Source organism: Coregonus lavaretus (assembly GCF_964263955.1).
Source record: "Coregonus lavaretus genome assembly, contig: HAP1_SCAFFOLD_1083, whole genome shotgun sequence".
NCBI lineage: Eukaryota > Metazoa > Chordata > Actinopteri > Salmoniformes > Salmonidae > Coregonus > Coregonus lavaretus.
The window spans coordinates 103,472-113,275 of NW_028165466.1; the positions used below are offsets into that span (position 1 = coordinate 103,472).

The window sequence follows — 9,804 nt, forward strand, 5'->3', positions numbered from 1 at the left end:
ACGACATCAGTCTCCCTCACTAACTTTAAGCATCAGTTGTCAGAGCACCTTATCGATCACTGCACCTGTACACAGCCCATCTGAAATTAGCCCACTCAACTACCTCATCCCCATATTGTTATCTATTTTGCTCTTTTGCACCCCAGTATCTATATTTGCACATCATCTATCATTCCAGTGTTAATACTAAATTGTAATTATTTTGCACTATGACCTATTTATTGCCTTACCTCTATAACTTGCTATATTTGCACACACTGTATATATATTTTCTGTTGTATTTTTGACTTTATGTTTTGTTTTACCCCATATGTAACTCTGTGTTGTTGTTTTTATCACACTGCTTTGCTTTATCTTGGCCAGGTCGCAGTTGTAAATGAGAACTTGTTCTCAACTGGCTTACCCGGTTAAATAAAGGTTAAATAAAAAATTAAAGAACATTGAGATGTAACCCTAGTCTTGCAACTGATATGTTACGGTGCCTGAGATGCTGTTTTCATTGGTGATCAGGGGCTAATGAATGACAGGTTGTCTGTTCCCCAGTCGGACGTTGTTACAGCCAGCCCATGGAAAGTCATCGCACAAGGGGACACGCAAAGCACCTTGGTTGCTACAGTTGATTCGCTGCTTGATGTAGGGTGGCGTTGCCCATTGACTCTGATCTTGGGTCAGGGGAAACTACACCCTGAAGCCACTGTCGGCAAATCAGGAATTGTCAACACTGCTAGGTGAAGGAAGATGACTCTTTTGTGCATGTAATTCTGCTGTAAATATATACTTTGTGTACACACAATAAAATACACCATGAAATACTTTAAATTTGCACTGTATTGGGATATGTTCAGCAGTGTTGATTTTTTTTTAGATTCATTTCAAAACATATTGACCTGCCTTCAGCCCAACATATTGAATCAAAGAAAAACCTAAATGTACTGACTGTGCCTTATTTCTCCCCAGAAAAGCAAGCTTGCAAAAAAACACCCATTTTATATTTTATAAGCACTGCAACAATTAGTACTCTTAGGATACTGTTGCCTGTCAAATTAAGGAATATAAATCTGGCGCTCACATAAAATTTCAACTCAAACAACCTGTTCCATTGTTAGGTACATTAGCTTTTTAACATTAGTTCAACATCAGATTTCAGTAGCTTGAATGGCTTTCGTGGTAACAAGTGTCAGAATCTAATCAACATCGACACTGTGTCTGTCCGCACCATGAGACTCACAACACTGTGGCACAATTCCCTCCCATCAGTTCATCTATACTCCAGATCTTACCAATGGTCCCTCCCATCAGTTCTCATCTATACTCCAGATCTTACCAATGGTCCCTCCCATCAGTTCTCATCTATACTCCAGATCTTACCAATGGTCCCTCCCATCAGTTCTCATCTATACTCCAGATCTTACCAATGGTCCCTCCCATCAGTTCTCATCTATACTCCAGATCTTACCAATGGTCCCTCCCATCAGTTCTCATCTATACTCCAGATCTTACCAATGGTCCCTCCCATCAGTTCTCATCTATACTCCAGATCTTACCAATGGTCCCTCCCATCAGTTCATCTATACTCCAGATCTTACCAATGGTCCCTCCCATCAGTTATCATCTATACTCCAGATCTTACCAATGGTCTACCTGGCATATTTCACAGGAAAGCAAGTGACAGCCCAAATCAAAAAACGCCCAGCTTCAAAGGAAGGAGGCTTAAAAGGAACACAAAGATGTAAATACCTGATGTTGAAATACTGTTCACCTTTATCTTTACAGGAGACGTTTCAACCCCACCTAGGCTGACCGGTCATCATAGATTGTACCTAGTTGTTCTAGAAATCCCCCCCATGGGCATCTTTTCTTCTTTAACCCATCTTTGAAATGACAGAAGAAGCGTTTACAATCTTATGACATGGGTTGGACATTAATGTGTCCGGCAGAGACGGAGGACCCTTGTGAACGTCATGAAAACCTGTGTGGCTTCGTTCCTGCTTGGTAGCAACATAAAATGGTGCCTTCAAATGACTGGATTCGTCTGTGTCGTTGACAGTGCAGCTCCAGGGGAATAACCTACCACTCAAATCAATGTTCGTGCAGGTTAAAAAATAAACAGAAAGATGGATGGAGAAATGGGTGAGGATAAAGGGACAACCAATCCCAAACTGGTGGAGCAGAGCTAGGAGGAAGAAGCTTGGTAAGGAAAAACTAATATGGGATTTTTAAAAATTAGCTTCAGGATGGAAACGAATGAATTAACAAAAAGGACAGGAGATCCAAGCACAAGTTCAATTCTATTCAATGGAAGGAAGAATGTGTGGTGGATGAGAGAGGTGAACTTGCTTCAGTGGCTTGGGGGGGTTAGTCTTCTGTGTTGTGGGTGGAAGCCATGGAGGCAGGCTGGCCCTAGTCAGGCATGTACGGGCGGAGATGGTCCTCGATGTCGCCAACGCCCCAGCACGTTAGCTGGTCCTGGGGCAGGTAGAGGCAAAGGCTGCACAACTTGAAAACTGTGGCCTTGGTTTTAGGAGTCTGGCAGGGAGAGAAGAGACGACAAGAGAAAACATGGTTGACAAAAGGGAAGAGATGACAAGAGAAAACATGGTTGACAACAGGGAAGAGATGACAAGAGAAAACATGGTTGACAACAGGGAAGAGATGACAAGAGAAAACATGGTTGACAACAGGGAAGAGATGACAAGAGAAAACATGGTTGACAACAGGGAAGAGATGACAAGAGAAAACATGGTTGACAACAGGGAAGAGACGACAAGAGAAAACATGGTTGACAACAGGGAAGAGACGACAAGAGAAAACATGGTTGACAACAGGGAAGAGATGACAAGAGAAAACATGGTTGACAACAGGGAAGAGATGACAAGAGAAAACATGGTTGACAACAGGGAAGAGATGACAAGAGAAAACATGGTTGACAACAGGGAAGAGATGACAAGAGAAAACATGGTTGACAACAGGGAAGAGATGACAAGAGAAAACATGGTTGACAACAGGGAAGAGATGACAAGAGAAAACATGGTTGACAACAGGGAAGAGATGACAAGAGAAAACATGGTTGACAACAGGGAAGAGATGACAAGAGAAAACATGGTTGACAACAGGGAAGAGATGACAAGAGAAAACATGGTTGACAACAGGGAAGAGACGACAAGAGAAAACATGGTTGACAACAGGGAAGAGACGACAAGAGAAAACATGGTTGACAACAGGGAAGAGACGACAAGAGAAAACATGGTTGACAACAGGGAAGAGAAGGTAAGACAATAGAAATATAATCTATTAACAATTAGTCATTTCACTAATATATTACATTTCTATGGGTAAGACATCATCGCCCCATGACAGAAAGAGACTTGTCTGAATGATTCTCTACCACCTACGTGGATTTGAGAAGAAAGACGAGAGTTCAACAGTGAGCCTTGTCAAGTAGCCTTCATTCTCGCAGCTGACTCAATGCCATTGTCCAGATTTTTGACCACTTTTTCTCTGGCCTCCATTGATTTAGTCACCCTAATTCTGGCCATCCTACAACGGTAAAAACTAAGAACTTTTGAACGGGTTATGATAGAGACATGAGGTTTGGACCATTGGTTCTCTTAGAGTATCAACACGATTAACATTTTGCCTATTGGTCAAAAATATGCTTTTTTATTAGACACCCTTTTGATCAGAGCAACTGCGGGTGGTAAGCTCAGGATGTGCCGTATATGGACTGACCTGTAAGTGCTGTCGGTCCATAAAGAGGAAGACCGACTGAGTGGGGTTGTTCAGAACCATTCCAGCCTTGTCCCTCCGGCCGACAGCATGCAACAACTGCTTCTCGTAGTCTCCGTGATGAAACTCAAACTTGGCCTGTGGATAAACAAAACAGAAATACATATTGGATTACACACTTAATAATAAAAAAAATGTCCTTTTGTGACGTAAAACAGCTCAAGTGCAATAAGCCCTACTACGTTCACCATGACTGGCCATCAACATAACACTATAGAATATTATTTGAGTAATATTACATTTGATTTCAGGGGCGTATTCACTAGGAAACAAACAAACCAAAACAGAGAGGGACCACCTGAATTTGTCCAATAAGAAACTCTCTCAAAACGTTTTCCTACGGTGTGAACTAGTGAATACCACCCGGGTGTTTGATGAAGGAAACTCAATGTTTTACCTGAACAGGCCTGAAGGGTTCGTCCTCGGCCCCCTTCCATCTGGAGAACAGGAGACAGACTATCTCCTCTATGTCGTTGCGCGGCCACAGGATGAAGTCCATCTCCTGGGTGCACCCTATGACATCCTGCAACAACAACAGAGAGGAAAGCTACAGTCAATAAACAGCATTATGTCTGTGTGCGGCCCAAACAGCACCCTATTCCCTACAGTGTGCGCTTTATGGTCCCTGGTCAAAAGTAGTGCGCTATATTGTGACATTTGGAACGCACATTGTCTTCAATCCAGTGGCGTATACACTGTCAGGTCACTGTCTACCCAGGGACAATGGACAGTGTGGCCCCGCCGGCTGAAACGCTCCAATGTGGCCCCGCCGGCTGAAACGCTCCAATGTGGCCCCGCCGGCTGAAACGCTCCAATGTGGCCCCGCCGGCTGAAACGCTCCAATGTGGCCCCGCCGGCTGAAACGCTCCAATGTGGCCCCGCCGGCTGAAACGCTCCAATGTGGCCCCGCCGGCTGAAACGCTCCAATGTGGCCCCGCCGGCTGAAACGCTCCAATGTGGCCCCGCCGGCTGAAACGCTCCAATGTGGCCCCGCCGGCTGAAACGCTCCAATGTGAGTCATGCTTGTAGAAATTCTGAACATTCTTTGTTGACACATTTCCTTAACAATAAGGAGGAATGCCCAACTGTCTCTGTGTGGTCTGTAGGTTTACCCAATGGAAGGAATGCCGTTTTTTGACTTACCCTGCGCATTGATTGGTAACGTGGGGCGTGCAACTGCACAACATCTTTTTGCAGAAGTTCTATGGAACTCTGGAGGGAGTACGTGGAATCCTGCACACCTTTCAGGATAGTCTCTTCATAGTTGTTGGTCATCACTGGTACCACTTCGGCTACCTCGAACAGTGCAGACTTCTTCTTCTGCCATAGGAAGGACAGAAAGAGAGAAGGAAATGGAACAGACATTAAGAACAACAGGCAGACGAGTCGATCACACCAGAGAAGTTACAAGTCACTGGCAAAATAATGGTTGTTCCAAATGGCACCCTACTCCCTATACAGAGCACTACTTTAGGCCAGGCTCATAGGGTGCTTCTCCTCTATAATACTTACCTTGTCTTTGAACACAAAGGCTATGTAGATCTTGAAGTCAAACTGGTCAGCCAAAGATTCCCTTTTCTTCTGAATCTGAGCACGGAGTCGATTCCTAATTTGGTTTCTTCTCGAGATTGGGTCCCCCATTATTAGATTCTGATGTTAGTGTCTTCCCTTTTACAGAATATTTTGCCTATACTTTCAAGTTGTCTATATACTTTTGAGATGTAGCTAGCTACCCCTTACAGAAACGAGAGATCCAATTATTCTACACTATCCCTTTTGAAATACCTACTAACTGAAAGAGGAAACTAATTCAATATCAAGCTATGTCATTCGTATTTATTTAAAATGGAAATATGCTCAGGAGGGGGGTTCTTAATCAATACTTTCATCAATACTACATTTGTTTGATTAATTACTCAAGAGGTCATGTGATTAAAAGCATGACAGTCGAATACAGGCCAAAGCAAACTTTAATTCAACACATCATTGGCCTAGTGACAACAGTAACAAATCGAAATTTAGGTGCACCTTTTCTTTACTGACAACAACCACTAACAGAAAGGATAGCCATTTCCAAAACCCATACCGACACGACTTCTCACAGGGTGGCACAGAAGGCTCCTACGCAAAATTAGCAAGCAGACGATTCTACCGTCTGTCTTCTCAAACTCAAAGCTTCGTCCATGACTGTGTTTAATTTATCTCAAGAGACTGCGTTATGAGTGTGCTACTGACAGACACGGGGGTACAGACAACCATCACGGAAAGTAAACGTGGATGTTGGGACCAGGTTGAGGTTACAACATTGAAGTTAACCGAGTAGCTTGACATCTCGGGGCTTTACCGCCATTGAACTGGCCCGCGGCCTTGTTTACTTCCATTGTCGATACTCATAGTGACGGGAGTATTTTAGCTGACTAGCTAACGTGAGCCAGCTAAGCTGCATACACTAAAAACACTAACTAGTTAGTGGACAAACTAGCTACCTACATCATATATGTTTGTTACTTGGCGTAATTGAGGTCTATGTCGTGCGGGTTGGCTAGCCAGCTGACAGTCATCTTTCGTTTTTTACATTTCCGCCGAGTTCTGTCTGGTTTACTATTTTAATGTCGAATGACGTACGATTGACTGGCTAACTGTTGTCTCCTGTCATTTTTTAAATGTCCTTAAATATCATCATGATGTTTTAGGATTCGTCGGGAGAACCAACTTTGATTTCTACAGCCAACAACAAACGCAGGTCAAAATCTTTCCACCCCGCTGAATGAGGTATTAACTAGCTATCTGCGCTCGTCTTTCGTGCGTTTCTTCAGTCGTCACAACCACCCTGCACGCCATGTCAAGATAAATTGACAAACCAACTTAAATCCTCCGTTCTTGCAGAGGACACACGACGGGGGTTGTCTCCTGGTGGACCCATATTGAACGATGTTTTGTTTGTAAAAACGGCTTTTGTTCAGTTTCTTGAAGTCTTCGGCCCGGTGTGTTAGCTAGTAACTCGTCGTTGAACAACCTTACCCCAAAATGGCTGAACGGAGTCAGACAGCCACACAAAGATGTATATTTACCAGAGAGGAAGCGACACCCAACTCGGCGGAAAATATGTCTCCCTCCCTCCAGCAGGTGGCGTGTTTTCGCACACCAAGCAAAGGAGTTTTTGTATGGAGGTCAACGATAGAATGTCGAATTTGGTCGACAAAATAAAATGGCTTATTTGCTCCGCGAGGTTTGTTTGATCAAATAGACGTTTTGTAATGCTTAAGTTGGTACGAGCATAGAAATAAAAATGAATAAAATGGGCTTAGAAGCTGTAACCTTGACTGCTAAACTAATGGGTACACTCGCAATGGCCATTAGTACGATCTGGAGTGTAGATGAAAACTGATGGGAGGGAGCATTGGTAAGATCTGGAGTATAGATGAGAACTGATGGGAGGGACCATTGGTAAGATCTGGAGTATAGACACGTTTTTGAGCCGTTTCCGCTCTACTTCCTGAACTCCTCCCGTCGATGCAATCCAGTTCCGTTCTGCCGGGCTGGGTTTGTTTTGCTAGCTAGCTCCGTTATGCCGACAAAAGCACTGATATCGCAGTGACAAAGAGGATATAAAAATTACAATTACAACATGAAGAAAAGTGGTTCGGGAACGACGTGTGCGGTAGTTGGTTGCAAAAACTCGAGAAAGCACCTGAACGAGTGGTTAGATAGAGAGTGCTACGACCACAAACCAGCTACGAAGAGGCAATGTCCATGCGCTCCATTGTTTACATTTTTTCGCAAGCCTGATACCGACTCGGAATCAAGGACCTGGCTGAAGGCATTGAATCTAAAGAAACCACCCCTCAACGTTTTTGTTTGTTCCTATCACTTTGTTGACCAAAAACCTACCAAGGATAATCCTTTCCCAGAGTTGTGGTTGGGATACAATCGCCCTCCCCAGCCAAATAGGCGTCAACTCACCCAGCGGACCACTGCCTCCTCCCAGATAAAGAAACGCAGACTTGAATCTGAGGGTAAGTTCAGCAACTTTAGCTATGAAGCTGACAATACTGTTAATTATGAAGAAGTTGTCATACATTAACATTGCTACCGGTATTTTGCTAAGGCAGTTGATTGTTTTGGAGATGGGACAAACAATGCCCACGATAGCTACATCATTAATTGTGTGTGTGTGTGTGTGTGTGTGTGTGTGTGTGCCTGCCTGCGTGTGCCTTAGTCTACATCATAAATACAATGCAAGGTGGCAGGCTGTTGTGATGATGATTGTGCGTGTGAGTGCAATGTTGTAGTACACATTTTTCCATTGTGATGTTTGTAGTGAGAGGACTCTATGCCTGCATTAATTTTGCTCCATCCATGTTTTCTCTTCCCCTTTTTAGATGCTCCAGAAACCTGTCAGCCTGTCTGTGAGGCCGAGCCTGCTACACCAAAATTCCGAGATGCCCAGATCAAATGGGAGGATCCGTCACATATTGATCACATTTACTGTTCAACACAGTCTGTTAAAGTAGACAAGGCCACACAGTGCGAGGCAGAAATGGGTCCTACTGTGACCAGCACCACGGTCATTGATGATGCTAGGTCCCGGCTGTATACAGGAGTGCTTATGGTTCAATTCTTCACCCTGGTGACGGTGTTGTTGCCTTTCAGTAAGCCATCAATTACCCTTCCTGTTGTTGACCAAATACTTATGACGTTGATGAAACTAAAACTAAACCTAATATTAGGAGATATTGCTCACCGCTTCAACGTTTCTACATCCATGGCAAGCATTGTGATTAGTCACTGGATTGACGTGATGGGTGAACAGTTCAAAGTCCTGATCCCCTGGCTTCCAAGAGAGACCATTCGTGCCACCATGCCCTTGTCGTTTCAGAGGAACTACCCTCGAACCACCTGCATCATTGACTGTGCCGAAAGTGCCATGCAGAGAGCCACAAACCACGACTCAAGGAGTGACACTTTCAGCCAGTATAAATCACGCAACACTGTGAAATATCTCGTCGCTGTGGCCCCTAATGGGCTAATCATGTTTATATCTGATGCCTATGCTGGCAGAAGCAGCGATAAGTTTATCACCATGGACAGTGGGTTCCTAGACTATCTGAGGGCTGGTGATGAGGTCATGGCGGACCGTGGGTTCACCATTCGAGACTTGCTTGATGAGAGAAGGGTCAGTTTGAACATCCCTGCTTTCACCTACAGGCGCAATCAGTTGACCAATGAGGAGACGACACGCACCAGGCGAGTAGCCAATGTCCGCATACATGTGGAAAGAGCAATCCAGAGACTGAAGGTGTTTAAGATTTTATCCCAGAATGTTCCCATCAGCATGGCACCGAAACTGGACAACATCTTAACCATCTGTGCTGGCCTAGTTAACCTGAAGAGTCCACTGATCAGTGAGGTTTAGAATCTTGCCCTGTGTCCCTGTCTACCAACACCCAGCCATGTTGTTCATTAAATACAGATAAACACAACAAATACTGCGTGCATTGTATTTTTTAATATTATATATGAATATTTTCATAGTGATGTAATTGTGTGGGCTGCTTTTGTATTTTACTTTTTAATACCTGTTAAGATTAAACACGCAATCTTTCTTGTTGAAGCCATTTGTTTAGTTTCCTCAAAACAATTAATTAATCCAGTGTTATTTATGTACAGTATGAGCTTACTATGAATTATGAACTGTGTTAAAATAAATTGTAGCACTCTAAGGATTGAAATTACATCAAACTTTATTTTCACTCAAACAGTAGGCACACTGATATATTGCACAGCATAAAGAGATCATGTAAACAATGGACATCTGTTGGCTCCTGTGGGCATGACCTAAATAAGGCAGTTTATTTTGGTTTTAAAATGCTGAGATATTTACTGCAGAACTGTAACCTTCCCTCAACAAAATCATCAACAATTTTCGGGAGCATGTGGGCAAAGTAGAATGTGCGCAGCCTTATGATATGCCCCTGGACAAAGCCTTGGTCGTAGGGTACTTCGATTTCTAGGTGC

General features: G+C 43.6%; 2 protein-coding genes across 2 annotated transcripts; one reads left to right on the forward strand and one right to left on the reverse strand.

Annotated features, from left to right (window-relative positions):
* Nucleotides 1–810: 810 nt before the first annotated feature.
* LOC311115829 (uncharacterized protein C6orf62 homolog) lies at nucleotides 811–6,869 on the reverse strand. Its single transcript, XM_084190956.1, has 5 exons — nucleotides 5,299–6,869; nucleotides 4,930–5,106; nucleotides 4,184–4,309; nucleotides 3,730–3,864; nucleotides 811–2,526 (listed from the first exon to the last, which is right to left on the reverse strand). Exons 1-5 carry the CDS (start codon nucleotides 5,425–5,427, stop codon nucleotides 2,401–2,403), a joined length of 693 nt encoding a protein of 230 aa, XP_084047082.1. The 5' UTR covers nucleotides 5,428–6,869; the 3' UTR covers nucleotides 811–2,400.
* Nucleotides 6,835–9,261, forward strand: LOC311115828 (uncharacterized protein). Its single transcript, XM_084190955.1, has 2 exons — nucleotides 6,835–7,802; nucleotides 8,169–9,261. The coding sequence occupies exons 1-2, from the start codon at nucleotides 7,415–7,417 to the stop codon at nucleotides 9,200–9,202; spliced, it is 1,422 nt and encodes a 473-aa protein (XP_084047081.1). The 5' UTR covers nucleotides 6,835–7,414; the 3' UTR covers nucleotides 9,203–9,261.
* Nucleotides 9,262–9,804: the final 543 nt, after the last annotated feature.

Coding starts and splice junctions, on each gene's coding strand:
- LOC311115829 (XM_084190956.1), bottom strand. CDS start 5,427: ATGGGGGACCCAATCTCGAGAAGAAACCAAATTAGGAATCGACTCCGT. Junction 5,107..5,298: donor CCTTTGTGTTCAAAGACAAG/GTAAGTATTATA, acceptor TTCCTATGGCAG/AAGAAGAAGTCTGCACTGTT. Junction 4,310..4,929: donor GTTACCAATCAATGCGCAGG/GTAAGTCAAAAA, acceptor TTGTTGTTGCAG/GATGTCATAGGGTGCACCCA.
- LOC311115828 (XM_084190955.1), top strand. CDS start 7,415: ATGAAGAAAAGTGGTTCGGGAACGACGTGTGCGGTAGTTGGTTGCAAA. Junction 7,803..8,168: donor ACGCAGACTTGAATCTGAGG/GTAAGTTCAGCA, acceptor TCCCCTTTTTAG/ATGCTCCAGAAACCTGTCAG.